This window comes from Rhinolophus hipposideros (genome assembly GCF_964194185.1).
Source record: "Rhinolophus hipposideros genome assembly, chromosome: 26".
Taxonomy (NCBI): domain Eukaryota; kingdom Metazoa; phylum Chordata; class Mammalia; order Chiroptera; family Rhinolophidae; genus Rhinolophus; species Rhinolophus hipposideros.
Genome location: NC_138072.1, coordinates 22,499,676 through 22,521,022, shown reverse-complemented (window position 1 = coordinate 22,521,022; position 21,347 = coordinate 22,499,676). Strand labels below are relative to the sequence as shown.

The following is a 21,347-nucleotide window of genomic DNA, read 5'->3' as shown; positions in this document are numbered from 1 at the left end:
TGAAGGACTCTCATGAATGACTTGCTTCGATCCGAAAGGAGCTTCCCAATTAGATAAATTGGGAAAGTAACTTACAACGTGCCTGGCACACAGTAAGCTAAGCAGAGTATCAGTGTTAGGTCTTCCCTCCCCACTGGGACGCACGCTGCTTTATGCTCAGAGATCTTTGTATTGTATCCTCATGTAGCTCCACTGCTTGGCACATACTAAGTCCTCAAGAAATATTTTCCGAGTAAAACAATAAACAAACCACAGAATGGCTTCCTTCAAACCAGATGTCCTAAAACTTGGCCAACACACCTCACTAAACAAGGAAAAGTTCATATATGCAATTTAAAAAAGATATAGGAAAACAGGCATTCTCATATGATGCTGATGATTATTCAAATTGATACAAACTGCTAAACTGCCCTCCAGAAAACAATCATATGCCTTACAAATGTGTATAAAATTGAATCAACAATTCATCCTAAGAAAATAACCAGTTACGTACACAAGGGAAGTGTAAGGATATTCACTATGGTCTTTTTAATAACACTGAAAAATCAGAAATATTTTCTGGTGTTTTAGTTTTGCGTTTAAAAGTTTTTAAATAGAAGCTCATCTATAGATAAAATAAAGGAGATGCCTTTGACAGAAAGCATACACAATTTCACCTACTGGTATGTGACTCCAGAGTGCTAGAGCATATCACAAAATGTGGGGTCCTGCTGTTGTGTAAGTGTGAAGAGGCCCTAAGGCGGGGGTAGGAGAACGTCTCCTGCTTAGTCAGCAGGCTGGTCACCTGTGTAGCTTCCACATCTTACCTCAGCTTTGATGCTGTGTGCTGAACTGCACAGCTGATCTAAAGTGACTTCCAGGAATGTCTGGAAAACTGACCCCTCCTGTGGTTCCAGAGCACGGAGATCAGGCATGTGCTTGGACTAGACTGAAATGGCCCGAAAAGGCAGAGGGTGATGGGTGGACAATCTGTTCACACCCAACTGTAACCAGGTCGCAGCTCCACTAGGGGACCAGAAGCGGCACCTGCAGCACACAGGTATCTACCTAACCCTGCACCTAGAGGGACCCAGAAGGTGACAGTTATGTTTTCAGACATCATCCTCAGCTTGGAGAACTTTAATTTACCTTGGAAATGAGGCTGATCTCTTTGCCATTATTCTGTCTGCACTCTTTCACCCCCTTTCTTAAGTAAATTACTATCCTTTGTCATTAAAATACCATGCTGTTTTAAGGACACAGGATAGTAATTTACTTACCCTACTGCGCTAACTAAGGCAAAGTAACACACAATGCTTTTCACAAAGTGTGGTTTGGGAACCTGGAGGCCTGGTGAAGCCCCTGGAGCTGGGAGCCTCTCCTGTCCCCTGGAGACAGAATATCCAGCGCCCGCCCCTGAGAGCCCAGCCCCGCGCCTGCGCCTACAGTCTGCACTCCAGCCGGTACCTCTGGTAAGATGAACTGCTCCACAGGCTTGTACCACAGCTTGTTCACCTGCACACCGCAGCTCGGAGGACTAAAGCGAGCAATGACGAGAGCTTCCTACAAAAGGGGGAGAGAGGACAAGAAAAATACTTCATGTTGGACACTGCATATGCAACAAGTTTTCAAAACTGCTTACATCTTGGTCGGCTAAATCCCCAGTGGTCCCAACCATGGTTACTAACACTGTTGTACTGTGGGTTAGGTATCATTTGGGTTTTCCAGTGCAACCGTGGTTATTAAATAAAGATATTTAAGGTAACCAAAGTTGTCATGAAGTTCTAAACCACTAAATATAATCCATATAACCTTAAAAAAAAAACAACCCACCTTGAAATGAGGAACATTAGGGGAAATGTGAAGTGCTGTTAAATTAAGCCAGTTTACTAGGTTTAACCCCAAAGGGTTAAGAATAAACTGAAACATCACAGATTTCTATATGGAACAAAGCTATTCGGGAATCCCTCTTCCAAGAAGACCCTTTAGAAGAAAAAACAAAAAACAAAAAGGGACTATAAAAGAATGCTATTTCACATTAAGTCTGTTGCTTCCTTGGGTCCTTCCCAGTTTGTTTTAGGCAAGAACATTTCCTTATTTTCTCGTGCCCATTTTTATATTCCAACTTACACATGGGAAACTTCTGTTAAGGCTATCAAGACCACGCAGAAGTTCAGAAATGGGGGGTGTGTCTGTCTATTTCTTTCATTAACACCAGTTCTTAGCAACACGGTGGTAATACTTTTTGCATCGTGACTACCTGTGAACCCATTAGCATCCAGCTGAGATTAGGACAAAGATTGACTTATCCTTACCTAAAAATATGTCAACTAAAAGTTAAATCAACTTGATCAAAATTTTGTACATCTGAACCAAATACATAACAGTTTTAAAAAAAAGACTACACATACTAAGGCAAGTATATCAAAACATTCCAGATTAATGCCAATTTCTAGATAAGGACGGAATTCAGTATATTGCTATTTCAGTTACCTATGTGAATTCAGTATTAACGAAACCTTTAACCTCAATAATAATACAAACTCCTGTACTTGAATAGCTTAATAAGTTTCTTCTCACTGTAATCATAATGGTAGGAATCTTCACGAGGACTTGTGCCCTCCCTCATATTATGTCATTAAGCACATTACAAACTACATGGATTCTTTAGAGGAAGTAGGGATAGGACAAATTGCAAAAAAGAAATTTAATCGTAAATTCATTTGTATATTTACTGTTGATTAGCATTGTACCCGTTAGTAACAATCAATATTAGCAATAATATAAAAACATTTTTAAAGATGCCTAAAAAACACGAACACAGTTCTGCTTCCAGTGACACCAGAACAATTCTCCTGTAGAAAACAATTATGAACACTGGACAAAACATTTAAAAAACTAATCTGAAGGCACTGGAATGCGAACAAGGCAGGAAGAAACTGGAGGAAAATCAACACTGTGAAGACGAGATAGACAGTGGATACGCCTCCCCGACACTTGACGGCTCTCTGTGGCACATTTTGAGAGGCAACTAAACAATTGAATTAAAAACTTGCAGTCTTTCTGGCTGCAGAATGAGATGAAAGAGTTAGAGCAAACACATCAGCTGAAAAGTAAGGAGGAAAACCCCAGAAAGGAAAAGGTCACAGAGAGAGCCTAAATTCTTCATATAAATTATGCACAAATCTGCGGCTGACTCATAAAACACACATTCAGAACAGAATCCAAGCAGCCCATATAAGTGCAAAAGAACTGAAAGGAGATTTCAGCTGCTGTCCATTGCAAGGGAGACACTTTAAAGTCTCCAGTGTCCAGCTAATTTAACCATCTGCAAACCACTAAATACTTTTTCAAGAAATATAATAGGATCCAGAGATCCTACAATGAATTATTCACAATATCTAGGATATAATCCAAAGTCACGAGATATAAAACAGGAAAATGTTATCTACACTCAAAAGAGTAAAGATATAATCAATAAAGACAGACCCCAAGATGACTCAAATATTAGAACAAACAGTCCGAGTTTTAAAGCCATTGTTATAACGAAGGTCAGGACTGTATGAAAAAACATGCTCAAAATGAATGAACACAGAACATTTTAGAGAAATAGAAACTATACTAAACAAAAGTATTAAATGGAAATTCTAAAAATAAAAAGTACAATATCTAAAATTAAAAATTCACTGGCCACGTGTAACAGATTTGAGGTGGTAGAAGAGTCAGTGAATTGAATTTAAATACAGATTAATAGAAATTATGAAACCTGAAAAAGAGGAAAAATTTTATAAAAAATGAAAACAGTTTTGTGATCTGTGGGACAATTCAAAAAGGTCTAATATGTACAACTGGAACCCCCAGAATACATAGAGAGAAAGGGGCTGGGAAATTTTTTTTGAAGAAAGTATAGCTGAAAGTTTCCCAAATTTGGTAAAAGACAAATTTATACTTGAAGAAACTTGACAAACCCTGAGCAAAACATAAAGAAAAACCACACCACGGTACAACACAACCAAATTGCTTAAAACCAAATATAGAGAAAGTCTTAAAAGCAACCAGCAAAAACAAAACAGAAACCACATTACATACAGCAAACATGAGAACCACAAGATGAAGGATGGTTGACTTCTCACCAGAAATGATGGAGGCCAGAAAACACTGGAGTGACATCTTTCACTTATTGAAAAGAAAAAAAGTCAACCCAGAATTTCTATATCCAGAAAATATCCCACAAGAATAATGGGAGGCTAAAAAAGCAAAATTAAAACATTTTCAAAAAGGTGAAAACGGAGTGAATTTATTACAGTAAACTTGCAAACAAACAGTAAGAGTTCTCTGGGTTGAAGAAGCTGATATCAGATGGCAACTTGGATACTCAGGAAGGAATATTTTTACCAGGAATGGTAAAAATGTGGGCAAATATAAAACACTATTTTTGTCTAACTTACTTTAATACACACTTAGCTGTTTAAAGCAAAAATTATAACACTGTACTGTGGGATTTATAGCATACATAGATGCAATGCATATAACAGAGTAAACAAAATGGGAGATGGTAAATGCAATTATGGAGTTGCAAGGCTGTTATATTTTACATGAAGGGGTACAACATTAACTTTAAGAAGATTGAAAAGTTCAGGGTTTATTGTCTAATCCTTATGTCAACCATACACACGAACAAAGAGCTACAGCTAAAAGGAAACAGATAAATTAAAATGGATTCTAAAAAACATCTAATTAACCCAAAAGAAGGCAGGAAAAGAGGAACAGAGAAATTTTTAAAAAGGTGGAACAAACAGAAAAACAGCAAAATGAAAAACTGAAATCCAACCACTTCAATAACTGAATTAAATGTAAATGGAATAAACACTCTTTGTAAAAAGTAGAAATTCTCAGAATGGATAAAAAGGAAGATCCAACTATATGCTCTCCACAAGAAAGAATTTCCAGCAATACATAAAAAGAATAATACATCATGACCTAGAGGAATAGGAGGCTGGTTTAACACTCTAATGTCAACAAATGTACTTTATCACACTAACAGGACAAAGGAGAAAAACCCTGGAAACAGTCCAGGTGCCCATTATAGGAGAATGGATAAATGCTAGAATACAACTTTGCAGTTAAAAGAAGGAAAAGGAAAAATTCACGGATACATACAACAACACGCACAAACAATGCTGAGTGACAGAACCCTTACACGAGAGCACTTACTATATGATTCTATTTATATATGAAGTCCAACAACAGGTAAAAACTAGTCTATGGTTGAAAAACAAGAAACAGTGGCTGCCTAAATTTAGGGAATGGAGTAGGGTGATAGAAGTTTATGTTACACAGGTTTATGCAGTTTAAAAAACTGACTGAATACACATTTCACAGTATGTAAAATTAAAAGAACAACAACCCACAATATTAAAGTCTCGTTAATGACATGCACGCTGAAGTGTTTAGACTTAAAGTTGCACTCACGCCTGCAACTTACTCTGAAATATTTTTTTAAAAAGATAAGATTGATGAATGACTATATGTGTATAAAGCCAAGACAATAAAATGTCAACTATTTGTAGAATTTAGTTGGTAAATATATGGGTGTTCACTGGGTAATTCTTTCAAGATTTCTGTAGTTGAAAACTTGGGAACAGATCTTTTCTGATACACTTCCTTGCTACACTCTTTCAGATACACTGTGAACAAATCAGATTTCCTCAAATATCAAGAAAAGAGTAACCTCAATTGTTTTAAACTTTTGTTCCCTCTACATCCTTAATACACAAAAGATTTGAAGCAGCTGTTAGCCTCGTATCACAGTGATAGACTTTTAGGGTTGGAAAGACCGAGACAATAATACTCGCTTATATCTAAGAGTCCCAAACTTTTGATATTCGTTACCAACTTTTGAAATCCCTTAGGCTTTCAGGGATTTGAGGTTGGGAATTTCGAATCTGGTCTAACTCCTTCTTTTCTAGATATAACACGTTTATTCATTGGTATTCTCTCCCAAACCAGCATTATAATAGACTACACTATAACGTAAACGTACCCAATTGACAGGGAAGAAAGGTGAAGTCTCCCAACCTATGATACACCATGAGGAAAAAGCTGATGTTTTTGAAAAGGCAAAATGGGGAAAACCTTGTACAAGTAGTGCTTACCTCCTGTTCAGCCTGATAAAGCTTGACGGTGATGTTCCTTTGGAAACCCACGTCGCTAGTGTCATAAAACACCCCGAGACTAGTAATAACGATCGGGTAGAGAACTCGGAAGCTCACGCTGACGATTCGGTCCTCGGAGAGCTCCGATGAAGTGTCTTCAGAAAGATCAAATGCCTCAATTTCCTGATTCAAAACTAAGGAAATAATAAGAAAAGGAGTTTTAAACAATCAATCAAGTGTAGTCTTATTTTACTAATATGAAAGTAATGAAGTGGGCTTGATTACAAAATCTAGGTACTTGTTATATAATTCTTTCACAAATGGCAATAATTTTAAAATATGCTTCAGAAACATGGTTGTTACTAAGAAAAAACAAACTTACTTGGAAATTTAAGAACAGTTTTCAGCCACATCTAAGTAAAATATTTAATGATCAGAACTACTGTAATAGATTTTTGCCTACACATATGCATATGTTTGTATGAACACCACTGGGGAATATTAAATTCAAAGGCATCTATTAGGAAAGATTGGATAAATAAAGGTTGGATATTAAAAACAACAGTACTGATTGCAGCCATAAATAATAAATTTAGTCTTGCTCTGCAAATTCCAAAAATTCTACTACTTCTTGGGATATTTGTGATGTCAGGCAATTATCACAGACAAGAGTAACTGAAATCACTTCAAACAACACTGAAAATCCCTTGCTATATAACTCTGAGAAAAGATAAGGACATCGAACAGTATGCATTTCTGGCCACCTACTCTGTGCCATGCCCTCATACACGCATCTTCACAACTACACTGTGTGGTTGTGGCTTTATCTCCAGCTTTCAGATTAAGAAACTGAAACTGGGAGATATTAAGTAATTTGCCCAAGGTCACAGAAAGTGGTAGAGTCAGGAATCAAACCCAAGTTTAGTGACTTCAAATTCAGTGCCCTTTCCACTCCCCCGAAGCTGTCTAATCAAGGTCAACAACAGTCCTTTTCAAATAACTTTTCAATGACCATAAATGACTCGGAATAGATTACGTGAAGCAGTTAATATGGCTGAGAATGTTAGTGCCACTTTGAGAAGTAATATGAAAACCTATTTTATAAGATTATTATATCAAAGTTCTTTGTATCTTTTAGACCTACGGTTTTCCAACTCTGCTGAACACACAACCCGATCAGTTAAAAATATTTATACACACACTCATATTTCTTTACAAAATACATATATTATTGTCAGTTGATACATTCAGTGTTAATGAAGATTCTATTTTCTTATTTTCAGATAAATAAGAATCGTTTTCTTCCCACTCCCGGAGGATCATTGGGATCCCTGCGTTACAGTGCCTGGAAGCTATTTTATACTCAGTAGATGCTCAGTAAAACGGCACTGAGAGCCTTGCCGGCTCCTGCCCAATTACATATAAGAGCAGGAGGGAAAAGGGGAAGGAACAGACTTAGTTGTGGGCTGGGCATGCACTGGCTGGAGAGTCTAGACTCCCAATTTGGACAACAGAAGTTTTTCTCTTTAATATATTTAGTAAATGAAATAGATCCAAAGTAGATGCTTACTACAGGTAGTAAGTTAAGCACATTATAACACAACTATTAATACATATTTTCTAAGACTGATGAGCGCAGGAAATCCTGCTGCCTTCCTCCTGCTATTAATGAAAACTTCTACACATCCAGAATACGGTGATTAATGCCCATGAGGACCTTAAAGGACTGAAATAAACCTACACACCATGTGAATTATCAGAAAGACAAAATCAGGTTCAATATAAATTTAGTTATACCTATATTTAATTTGAAACTTGAGTGTTACATAGATGAAAATTTTCTATCAGTGGAAAGCTCTACTTCTTTACTATCAATGAGTAATAAATTTTAATAAAAGTCTAGTTAATTTAAAGGTGAGGTTTTTAAAAAATTGGTTTGGTTTTAGATTTCAAATGTGATTTGTTCTAGGCTACTCTTAAATCATTAGTAATATTTTATTAGGTTCATAGTCACTTTGGGACTCCAGTGAAAATTAAAGGACCCTGTTCCACGAAAAACACAATTACACACAAAAGTTTGCTTACAAAGTTAACTAAATTCATAGAAATCTTCAGTAAGAAACCTCTGCTTTACAATGCAGATCTGAAAATATGGTCCAATTTATTTAAAAAGCTGACTGAAACCCAACTTTATAAAAAGACAGGTTCTTTAAAATAAATTAAGCACCTGCCATGTTCTAGGAACTATTCTAAATATTTTATACATATCAATTTATTTCATCCTCATGTCAATCCCTATGAATAAGTATTTATTCCCAGTTTGCAGATGATGAAACTGAGGCTCAGAGGAGTAAATAACGAATCGAAGGTCATATAGCTGGAAAATTGCCTGAGCCTAAACTTAAAGCCATAGGGCCTGACTGCAGAGCCCATGACTTAAGCATTCCACGATTGCAGCATAGAAAAGTGACGTGTATGTAATTACATAGGTTTGACCAATCTTGATATACAAGAAATCATAATCAGCAGATTTAAGATTTGGAAAAGTTTAATCTCCCTTAGAACCACAGCTGCACATAATAGGAAATGCTAACAAACCAATATAGGCATTTACAGTTACCAACTTCCTAAAACTGGTTCCCGGATAACACATAGAACCTAATTACGACCACCATTCTTCATCCTCAACAGAACTCAAGCTTTTAATTGTAAGAAATAAAAAAGTACTACTTGTGTTTTTAATTGTTTATTCTATTTCTTTTGCAGAAGCTTAAGCCATAATTCTAAGAGAAAGTTGATTCACATACTTGTATCGAGGCTATTATAAATCAACAGGCTGGTGAAATCAGCAGTTTTCCAAAAGTTCAAAATTCAGTAATTGAGGATTTATCTCTACTTGAATTTCCAGATGCACCTGAATCATACTGAAACATGACCCTGAAATTAGGTATATATGTAATTTCTTGGACCCTGAAATTACGTATATCTGTAAAGAATCTTAACAGATACCCCGAGGACTCTGTCAAAAAGGATGAAAGATAAATTTTGATGAAAGCTCGATTTTCGTCTGCTACAGCCAGACACTGACCTATTCAGCTTAGCAACTTTTTCTAACAGCAAACCTGTATTCGGCAGTCACAGGGCTGAGGACAGGAGACCCACCTGGATCTGTGATGTTGAGCAGTCTGCAGGAGTAGGGGTCTTCCCGGTCCTCCACAGGCACGCCACAGCCACGAGCACCTATGATGAACTTCACGAGCACGCTGAGAGAGGTTTGGCATCAACGCCGGTTACTGATTTTCACCTTGCACATGCACGTTGCCTCACGCCCACCTCAGAGCTTTTACTTTGAGACACAGTATTTATTAGGATTCATTCTAACTTTATTCTTCTAGTCTGGCAAAAAGGGGGAACAAGCAAACCCAAGGTGCTAACTACCAACTGACTTACGTGTGAGCCCCACGTGTGAAACGATTGGCCTGGCTACCAGCAGACGCTCAGACCACCGTGAAGTCAACTTCTCATGCCCACACCTAACAACGCATCTATGTCTGCAATCTTCTCCGCTTGCTCTCTTCCATTTCAGGTGTTCCTTCTGCTCAAGATTAATCTGAGAGGAGGTCCTCTCCTCTCTCGACCTTGCCTCACTGGTTACCTGTAACCGGTGGCACCTTCCCCGCAAGCTGTAAATATGATGAAGTCCCGACTTTAACTGCCATTAACCTACCGTCCTGCCTTGTTCCCACCCTTTCCTATGCAGTGGTTCTATACAGGAATGAACTAAATCTGCGGCGTCTGGTTTCTCATTTCCCACTCATTTCATGAAACAGAAATGTTAGCTGCGATGTCCCCCCCTCCTCTGAGATGTCTGCACCAGTGTCACCACTGATCTGCTGCTACCCGCATACGCTTCGGCCCTCACTACCTGGCTTCTCTCCGGCTCCATAGCACTCATCTCCTCCAATGTTTTCTCCCCTACTGACGGGCCCTGCTCAACTGGCACCACTGGCTCTTCCTCCCCAGCTTGTCCACGAAAAGTGGGTATGACCCCAGGGCTTTGCCCTTGGATCTCGTCTTACTCTTTTCACTTGCTCTCCCTGGACAACATTTATGCTCAAGGCTTCAGCTAGCCGGGGAATGATGCCTGAATTAGCCCCTCTAGTGTGGACCATCGTCTAAGATCCAGAAATTCACTGGATATCTTCACCTCGATGGCCCGCAGAAAGCAGTGCTGGAACCTGCCGCTACTGGCTTGAGAGCCAACTGCTGAATTTTTAGGAAGTCTGTGAGCTGGTTATTAAGCGCAGTCTTTATTATAAATTTAATCACTTAAAATTACAATTAAATACATTATATTAAAAAGAAAGGAAATACTCAATCATTTCTTAATTATTTCACTATTATCTATGCTCTGGAGGTGACTTATCTCTGTACGGTGGAAATGTTCTAACGGCACACTACTGTGTAGCTTCCCCAACTCCGTGTTCAGAGACACCACGTTAGATGCTTGCCACTGGCCACGGTGGCAACATGTACACCAGGGAAACTGACAACCAATAAGGGTTTGATTTATTGTCTTATTGATTGTCTAGACTTAAGAAAATGCTGAAGAAAATGTTAATAATGCATATTAAACTGAAAAATGTGATGTGTCTATAGTGTCTCGAACCATTCCATTGTGAATAGTACAAAAAATTGAGGAAAGACTCATTGTTCAGAATCTGTTATCTGAGTCAGCAAAGTCGTCACTCACTTATACTGACTAGGAGTGAAGTTCTGTCACATGTCTTAGTTGTCACTCTAGTCCTATTCTGTAACTTAAAGGAAACATTTATGTCAGAACTACATGCTTTTGTCAACTGCAGCCACAGTTGGTTAAAGACAGAAGGCTCGCAAGCAACGAGGGCAATGCATGAGGATCAACTGGCTACGTGGACTAGAGAGTAGAGAGTCATATTCCCTGTCAGTTATGTGCTAGACACCCCTTCTATCAACACTTTTCGTAAGCTACACACATATAAGCACACTTGTTCTCAGAGAGTCAGCTGGTAAACATGTACCAGCACTCTCTGCAGGTACCTCAACGTCAACAAATCCACCACTGAGCTTCCCCATGAAATCTGCTCTTCTCATTAGTACTTTTTGTCTTGATTGAGGATTTCAATATTCTCCAAGTCAGAACGCTAGCAATCATCCTGGACTCTGCCTCCTCTTTCTACATTCGGTTATTTTCTTACAAGGTCAGCACTTTAGTCTCGCCCCTTCTCAGTCCCTGCCTGAGACGTCTCATCTGGTCACTGAGCTCTCAACACCATCGTCCTGCACGACCTGGTCACTGCCGACTTCTCATAGCTATACGCCCTCCCCACTCGTGTAACAATCTCCGTCTCTCCGCCCCGCTTTGCTTCCTTAGCGCTCTATCTCACACTCATCCACAAACATCCCCATCCCTGTGCTCCAGAGACACAGAACTGCTTGGCAGTTCACAAACACTCCAGGCTATTTTATATCTATTTATGTCACGACACGCCTCATGACACTATCACACCTATTTCCTTCTACTCAACTTCAAGCCCTCCTAAAGACTCAGGCTAGATTGTATCTATCTTCATATTCTACCACACATAGTACACTACCTGCAAACAGAAGACATTATTAAATACTTGTGCAAATTGACAAGTTAGGGTTTTATTACAAAGGTTGTTAATTAAATAAGGTCCCTGAAATATATGTGGAGTTTGGCTACTTCAGTGAAATGCAAAATTTGAAAGTAAACCTTAACCACAGAAATGCAAATCCTTTCTTTTACCAATGGCCAACTGAGGCAGAATATCTTTCATAAACTAGTATTTAGAATAAAGTATAAACAGAAATAAATTTGCTAATTATTGCAGATATTTGTTTTTTATTTAAAGTCATCCTAAATAATCTTACTAGGTTCACAAAATTACTCTAGCCCAGGAAGTTGTTTTTGGCTAATATCTATTTTTGTACAAATGTCCCATTATTTTTATAAAACAAATCACCAAACTTACTAGTTTAAAGAAAGAATGCTATGACGGCAAATAAATTACTGGTGAATGCCTAAATGTTAAATTAATTTTACTCGTTACATTTAGTTGAGTCATTCCCTCAATAGTTGAGTGCCTTACTCTGTGCCAACTTCGGTTCTAGGTACTAGGAATACATCAATGAAAAAAGCTGAAGCCCCTATACTCATGAAACTTGTAAATATACAATTTATCAATATACACCTAAATATAAATATACAACTAAATATAATTACACGTGCTAGTTGCTGGTATCATGAAGAAAAATAAAGCCCAGTAAGAGAAGATAGTGATGGAATAGGGGTTGGATGCTATTCAATATAGGGCTGCCTAATGCAGTGACATCTAGTTAGAGATCTGGAGAAGTGAGCCATGAGGCTATCCAGTGAAGAGTGGCACAGGCAGGGGAACAGCAAGTGCAAAGGCCCTGCGGCAGGAGCACGGTTAGTGTATCAAAGCCCAGTGAGGTGGCCAGTGAAGGGAAAGTACATATAGGTGCGGTCGAAGACCACAATAAAGACTTGGTATCTCATTCTGAGCAACAAGGGAAGTCAATGGAGGGGTACGAGCAGAAAACTGACATAAATGATTAATCTTAAAAGGTTCACTCTGGCAGCTGTATGAAAAAAAATAAAATATAGGGGATCACAGGTAGAAGCAGGAAATTCAGATAAGGAGGCTGCTGCAATCTAGGTGAGAGGTAATGGGCCTAGGCCAGGAGGGCGGTTCTAACAACAGTGGTGAAGGCGGTGAGAAGTCGGATTCCGGAAGTGATCTAATGGTAGCACCAAGAGGACATGCTGATGGAATGGATATGGCATGTGAGAGAAAGAAGCATCAGAACAATACTGTACATTTTAAAACTTCCTATTTCCACGAGGCCTCGACGTACGAACAGGCTGTGAGTGTCCTGTCCAGGCTGGTCCTCGCCACAGGCAGGCTGCCCCCGCTCTTGACTGTGATCTAGTGACAGTCAAATGCACCAAGGAGATCCCCTCTTGCCTTCTGCTTGTACAGCTGACCCTTGAACAGTGCAGGGCTTAGGGGGACTGAGCACGGCACAGTCGAACACCCGCATATAACTTTGACTCCCCCCCAATTTAACCACTAATAGCCTAATATTGTCTGGAAGCCTTACTGATAACATAAACATTTGATTAACACATATTTTGTGTGTTATACGTATTATGTGTTGTATTCTTACATCTTACAATAAAGGACACTAAAGAAAATGTCATTAAGAAAATAAAATCCGTTATAGTATTTATCGAAAAAATCCACGAGTGGACCCACGCAGTTCAAACGCATCTTGTTCAAGGGTCAACTGTATTCCCCACCATGACCCCCAATAAAGGCGCGTGTCCATGGGTCGTCATTCTCTTGGCTCCCACCTGCTGGGCCGGGCCGCTCCTGTATGGCCCTATGTAGCGTGCTGTGCCTTCCTCTCTAGGATCTGTGAGTGTGATAAATCCTGTAATTAATTCCATATGCTTCTCCTGGTGCAATGTCTGTGGACATGGCAGATTGATCCTCAAAGGCCCCACGAGGGGGATTTGCCCCCCATTTACAATACAAACACCACGGCTTTTGGTCTGAGCTCCTGGCAGAGGTGGATCATTATTTCTGAGCTGGGAAAGACTATATAGGAAGAGCAGGTTTTGGAGGTGGTTCTGACGGTAGAGACGATTCTGAGGCCTTTCAGTTGCCGGGTAATAGGTTCTATTATCATTGCGATCATGAACTAAAGAAACCTGTCTTGAAAAGGAATGAAAGCTGCTATGAATAAGATAGGAAATCTATAAATGTTCATTGCTGGTGACAAGAAAATTCACAACTGCAATTCGCTTTTACAGCTACTCAGTCACAAATGTGACAGTTTAATGCAATCCGCAGGGCCCTCTCTGCTTATCACCCGAGTGTCTTCACATAACTAAAGTCCAAGCTTCCATGCTTCTCTCCCACGAACGCTTCAGTACACAATCCTTAGAGGCCGGTCTCGCTGAGAAGACTAAGGCCTTAGGCTCCTAACCAGTAACCAAGCCATCTAATGTCAACACAGGCTGTGCTAGCAAAGCTCAGCCCTGGAAGGGCAGTCTGGGAGAAGTGTGACGTATTAAACACACTTGCAGATCAAACAACTGAAAAACACCACAGAAGTGAAAACATTAAGTATATCTCTGTGAAGTTAGTAAAAGGTGTATTTCGACACAATGTGTCTAAGCAGAGAATTAGTCTGGAACAGAGCCTTTTAAGAATTGCCATTCCAAATCCAAGGTAAAAAATACATAAATAAATAACACAATAAATACTAGGGATGTCTAAATACTAGGTATGTTAACCAATGACAATACTCTCCCCCAACTATCTTTAGGCTTAAAATTTTGGTTCAACTTACTCTTGGGGCTCAGCCATATGGAGGAAAAGCAAAATGAACTAGCTACTTCTCCCCGGCAAGAGGCCGCCTGTCTGAATGACGTCTGACTATCCAGGAAGAGGCTTTCCAGAAGTGTTCTTCAGTGAATCAGGCAAGGTGGCAACGCAGAAAACCTACCGTTGACTTAGTGCTGGGTGTTGTGTTAGGTGCTTCAGCCAGGTGCTTCTTATCACATTTCGAAGTTCATGGTGATTGCGGGCTGACAACACACCAACTACCACATCATAGTGACTAGATTCCCACCGAGGAAATGAGGTCAATTGATCTAGAAATAAGCAATAATAAATTGGAAATGTCAATTACTAAGTTCAATGTTTAACATAAACATGTCTATTACGAAATACAAATATATATGTTCATGTACAGAAAAAACAAATACAAAGAAAAAAATTTTTCAGCACCCATTAACCCACTATCCAGTTTGGTGTAGTCTTTTTATCTTCCACACATATGTATGTATTCATGCTCACATAAGTATGTAAAGTCTTCAAAACAAGATGTTTATGGAAAGAATCAGTTTTGTAAGGCAATGTGGCACAAACCACAGAATAGTGGGCAGGCTGAGTCAACTAGGCCATAGCCAGAAGCCTGGCTCTTTCATATTACATATAAAAGTTATTTAACTTCTTGAGTCTCAGTTTCCTTAACCACAAGTAAGTATAATACTGCTCGGACCAGTAGAGTTGTCATAAAAATCAAATAAGATCATGTGTACAAAGGTCCTAGTTTGGTACCAGGCAAGTAGATGGCAACTAACGATGACGACAATGACGCTGAAGAAATGTGCTTTCAAAAGGTGAAGTCTTGCATTAATATTAATTATTAGGTTTGGGAGATGGAGCGGAAAGACTCCCATCTGGAAAAGCACCAGATCCCTTATTAATGCCAATAAATTCTACAGCCAGCAAACCTTTTATCACTTACTAAATATTCTAAAGAATGAGGGGAAGCAACATTTCTAGTAAAAAAAAAATAAAATCAAGTGACAAGTCATATGAATGGCTCATTTTTTACTGTTACATGGTTTAATGGGTAGGATTACATTTTAAAAATTTGTCCTTAGAAGATAGAAGGGAAAGATACTCTGTCCCTGTGTTTGTCACCAGTTTCAAAGCTTGAGAGCTACAAGCTTATAAATAGCTTTGATGAGGGATCCATTTCATCTTTCTCCAATGATGGGAACTGATCCAAAATGTTTCCAAAAATAAACGATTGAGGCCAGGGATTTACTACATTAAATGCAATGTTTTTATAAGCCATAGGATCTAGGTATTCAGTCAAAAGACAACAAAAACATGTTGACATTTTTTTCAAAGGACCAATTAATAAAAAGAAAATCTGGGGACAGATTCCTCTAATTGGATAATTATAGGAATAAAGGAATTTCTGTATAGATCTTTTTTTTCCACAATAGATACGATTCTAAAAAGGTACTTCAATTCTAAAATGGTACAGAGATACTTGTTATTTCACCCTACCATAAATCTTGTACTAAAATGAATTCTTCTACAAAGGACAATTTATCTTTAATTGTTAATCCAAATTTTCATGGATTAAGTTTAACAGGCCATATTTACTAAACACCTACTATATACTATGTATCGAGTATCATTTAATGCTCACAACCCTGAGAAGTAGGTAGAGTTAGGCTCCTTATTAAACAAATGAGGAGACACAGAATTCAGTAACTTCCCCTTAGTCAAACAGCTAGCAAATGGTTAGGCTAAGATTTGATCCCAGGCAATCTAACTCTGTTCTTCATCACTATTCCATTCCATTAAGCTGTAAAGCCTAATGTAGCTCATCTGAGTCTAAATTCTGATCTTTTATCCACAAGACCAATTCAAGTAGTGAATCAACTGAAAATGCTAGTTAGCAGTTTTACTTTTTTTAAATGGCCCAGGAACATTTTTCTTCTCAGATCTCGCCCCCATCCATCCATCCATTTAAATATGTAACTATACAATGAAAGTTGTGGCCACCAATGGAACTAACGCTAAATGAGTCTGAATTTGTAGAGTAAGTTAAACGTTTATGTAAAGTTTGTAATGATATCCCATTCCCAACCCCTACTTTTACACAGAAATACTAACAGTAAGCACATTTTAGTAACGAGGCAAATGGAGTAACCAGACACATCTGACACTTATTTCACAGTCGCCATATTTGACTGCATAGTATCAGTAAGAAGTTATTATAATACTTAAATCCCTTGTGCCTTCAGTTTCCTAATCAGAGAAAACAGATACCAAAAAAAATCTTTAGCTATTGTATTTCATCTGTTTCAAAATGTCTTCTCAAAGGATTAAATGCTGTAGAAGAGCAAATACCCCATTTAACCTCATTTATTTGACATCAGAAAACAAGGTTGCTGCACACAAGTGAAATTTCAAAATAACTGAAACATCCCTTTCGATGCCAAACTTCATTACCTTATTTTTGATGGATAATCAAAATAAATCTTTTAGAAATGAATTACATGAAACACAACCTTTTCTTGACGACAAAAATCTCTATTAAAAATTTTCTCAGATCTATCCCTTTCTCGTCATTAATTTTAGCCGCTGCTTCAGTTCAGACTTTTCCACCTGGACCATGACAAGGGCATCCCAATCGTTTCTCCATGACTTCCCATATCATTCCATATCAAACAAAAGTTGTCCGAAAATAAACAAACACGAAGATAACCACGTGGCATGAGAAAATCTCATGGATTATGGCTGTAAACTACTTTTGGATCTTATTCCACTCTCTGCCACTGCCAATCTTTCCTGTTTCTAATCCATGTCTAAACTGCTTCTGTTAAACTGCTTTACTTTATATGCATTTTTCTTTTCCTCACAGAGGAGACATCGTACATGGCAGATTTTGGACTTTTAGAGAACTTCTACTTCCAGATATACTGAAAAATAGGTTTCTAAAGACTCAACCAAAAAACTATTAGAATTAATAAACAAATTTAGTAAAATTGCAGAATACAAAATTATTCTTGTATACTGACAAAATAATCATGTGCAGCCGTATACATGCACTAATAACAGATAATCAAAAAAGAAATTAAGAATCCTATTTACAAATGTATCATAAAGAATAAAATACCTAGGAATAAATTTAACCAAGGAAGTGAAAGACGTGTACACTGAAAACTATAAGACATTGAAGAAAGAAACTGAAGACACAAATTACTGGAAAGATATTCTGTGTTCATGCATTGCAAGAATTAATATTGTTAAAATGCCCATACTATCCAAAGTGATCTATAGATTCAATGCAATTTCTATCAAAATTCTAATGGCATTTTCCACAGAAATACAACCAACAATCCTAAAATTTGTATGGACCACAAAAGACCCAAGTAGCCAAAGCAATCCGAGAAGGAAGAACTTAGCTGGAGGGATCACATTTCCTGATTTCAAACTATACTACAAAGTTATCGTATTCAAACCAGTATGGTATTGGCATAAAAACAGATAGATCAATGGAACAGAATCGAGTTGAGGAATAAACCCACACGTGGCCAATTCATTTATGACAAAGGAACCAAGAATATACAACAGAGAAAGAACAGTCTCTTCAATAAATCGTGTTGGGGAAAACTGGACACTTACATGCAAAAGAATTAAAATGGAACACTACCTGACACCATATACAAGAATCAACTCAAAATTAAATATGTGAAAGATCTAAAACCATAAGACTCCTAAAAGAAAACATAGGCGCTAAGTTCCTTGACATTGGTCTTGCTGATAATTTTTTGGATTTCACATCAAACACAGGCAGCAGAAGCAAAAATAAACAAGTGGGACTGTATCAAAATAAAAAGATTCTGCACAGCAAAGGAAACCATCAACCAAATGAAAAGGCAACCCATTGAGTGGGAGAAAATATCTGCAAATCGTGTGTCTGATAAGGGATTAATAAATCCAAAATACAACTCATAAATCCAAAATACAACTCAATGGCAAAAACCCAAACAATCCTACTGAAAAATGGCCAGAGGATCTGAATAGACATTTTCCCAGGAGGACATAAAGATGGCCAATAGACATGAAAAGATGCCAAACATCACTCATCATCAGGGAGATGCAAGTCAAAACCACAGTGAGATGTCACCTCACACCAGTTAGAATGGCTAGTATTAAAAAGATAAGAAATAACAAACGTTGGTAAGGATGTGGAGAAAAGGGAACCCTCGTGCACTGTTGGTGGGAAAGAAAATGGTGCAGCCACTATGTGGCTCCAGTATGGAGGTTCCTCAAAAACTTAAAAATAGCAATACCATAGGATCCAGCAATTTTACTTCAGGGTATTTATTTGTAGGAAATGAAAACACTAATTTGAAAAGATATACGCACCCCCCTGTTCCTTGCAGCTTTGTAATAGCCAAGACACGGAAATATATTCTGTCCATCAGTGAATGGATGGATAAAGAAAATTTGTTATATACACATAATGGAAAATTATTCAGTCATAAAACAGAAGGAAATTTTGCTATTTGCAACGAGGTTGGACCTTGAAGGCATTATGCTAAGTGAAATAAATCAAAAAGAGAAAGACAATAATTTGTAGCTGTGTGGTGATGGATGTTAGCTATACATATCATGATCATGTTGCAATATGTACATATATCCAATCATTATGCTGCATACTGGAAACTTTCAATTATACCCCAATTTTACAAAGTGGGTTGTTCTACCACATACCATCAATGTAAAAGCAGCCCCTCAGACCCGTGAGTACTGTGTTACCCAGTATGAAACCCACAGTGAATGCTCGATAAATGCCTGTGTAACAACCTCTAAGTTCCTACCCCCCCTTCCTAGCCTTTGGCTCTCCCCTTTCCTCACCCTCTGCTACAAGTTGCAACAATGGGATACCGAGTTTGATGCTGGTGTCCCAAAACAGAAAAGAAACACTAAGAAGTAAATATGTGACAAGACAATGATAATTCATAGAAGAAATGCGAACACCCTACAAACCTATGAAAAAGTTCAATTTCCTAGGAATCCAGTGTGAATTAGAGCAACTGAGATACAGTTTTATTTTACATTCAAACTGACAAATATCTTCTTAAGTGACAATACCTGAATGACTAGTATTTCAAGGAAATATTGATAGTTATATTTCAAGGAAATGGCTACTCTTCTCTACTGCTGGTAGAAATATAATTTGGTAGAGTCTTCTGCGGGACAATTTGCCAATGCACATGAAGTAACTCAGAACCGTGTAAGTGTTGTCCAGCAATTCCCTGCATATGAACTTATTCTAAAGAAATAATCAGTGATGCACTGAAAGATGTCTATTCACCAGGGTGTCACTTATTAGAGAGAAAGCCTGCAAAATACATAGATGCCCAAATAACGGATTACTTAAATAGACTATGGTTGGTGTATCTATTAATATGTGCTAGACTACTATGCAGCCATTAAAATTATGTTGTAAACATATCATTAAATATTGTTCTACCATATTCAGTAAGATAAGCAGGCTATAAGAACAACGTACATAGTGTATGGTTCTATTTACATAAAGTGCAAAAACACGCAAATCTGCCATTAAAGATGAGGACGGTGGCACCACTCTCAGAAGTGACAGAAGGAGCATGAAGGGAGCTGCTGGGATGTGGGCAGTGTTCCTGTTTTAAATTGGGGTGATTAGTTGGGTGTATTCAGTGTGTGAAAACATATCAAGCTGCACATTTATTTACATGTATTTTTCTGAATGTATCTTATACATCAATAAAAATTTTAATACTAATTCCCCCCGAACATGTATTACATGTATGTACATTCAAAACTATCCAGTAAAGATCATTTTTCCTTTTTAAAAAAGAATTTCAAAATTTTCTACAAAGAATGTGTTTTACTTTTATAAGACAAAAATTAAATCATAAGGTCATCGTAGAAAACACGATCTATAAGTAACAAATTCATTTATACTTTGCCAGTTTTATTCTCTTGATTCATTTCTTCAAATTACTGAGCACCTCTTATGTTCATTGTTGTAGCTGGCAGATACATACAGCAATAAACAAACATTCAGTGTCAAGAATAATTAAAACCCCACAAGAGATCCCTGATGACATCGGCCTTTTCTCTTGTTTAATATGTAATATATCCTGAGAGTCTGGCAACCTGCTAGGCTCTGCACGGACAGGGGACGTCCAAAAGTTTATTGAAGAAGAGGGAGACTGACTTGAAAACTGATTGTTCAAAATAAGCCCAAGGAGTCTTAAAAATCACAACAGAATTGCCACTTGCATATGCATGTCCTCAGATGACATCAAAACAGACAGAAATCTTGAAAATGAGGAAGTCATACAGTTCATCACACATCTCCTGATAAGAACCATCATCACCCACAGCCTAGCAAGCTCTCTGGATTTCAGACACCTCCCTAGCACAGACACCAGCCACTACGCACTCCACTGCCATGCTCCCTAAGATTCATGGAGTGTTCACTGTGAAACAGGTACTGTTCTGGGTGTTTTATTAACTGTACCTTCACAAAAACCCTATGAGGTCATCATTTTATAAACATGGGAACAAGCACAGACAAGATCAGCATCTAGGGATAATTTTGGAAGAAGCAGCCCCAGGCGAAATTTCAAAGCAAGCTCCGTCTTTTGCCTCTACTTGCCCTGTGTCTGTTTCAATTAGACCTTGAGAGCAACGACCAGCACAACACCCAGCGTCGAGGCATTTGCTGGATACGCTCGTTTCCGAGATT

At 38.1% G+C, this 21,347-nt stretch overlaps 1 protein-coding gene across 1 annotated transcript in view; it reads right to left on the bottom strand.

Annotated features, from left to right (window-relative positions):
• Nucleotides 1-21,347, bottom strand: part of B3GALNT2 (beta-1,3-N-acetylgalactosaminyltransferase 2) — a 46,683-nt gene that overhangs the window by 22,599 nt on the left and 2,737 nt on the right. Inside the window, 4 exon segments of the mRNA XM_081039161.1 lie at nucleotides 1,447-1,542; nucleotides 6,135-6,328; nucleotides 9,297-9,397; nucleotides 14,736-14,883. Coding sequence (XP_080895287.1) covers nucleotides 1,447-1,542; nucleotides 6,135-6,328; nucleotides 9,297-9,397; nucleotides 14,736-14,883 — 539 coding nt within the window.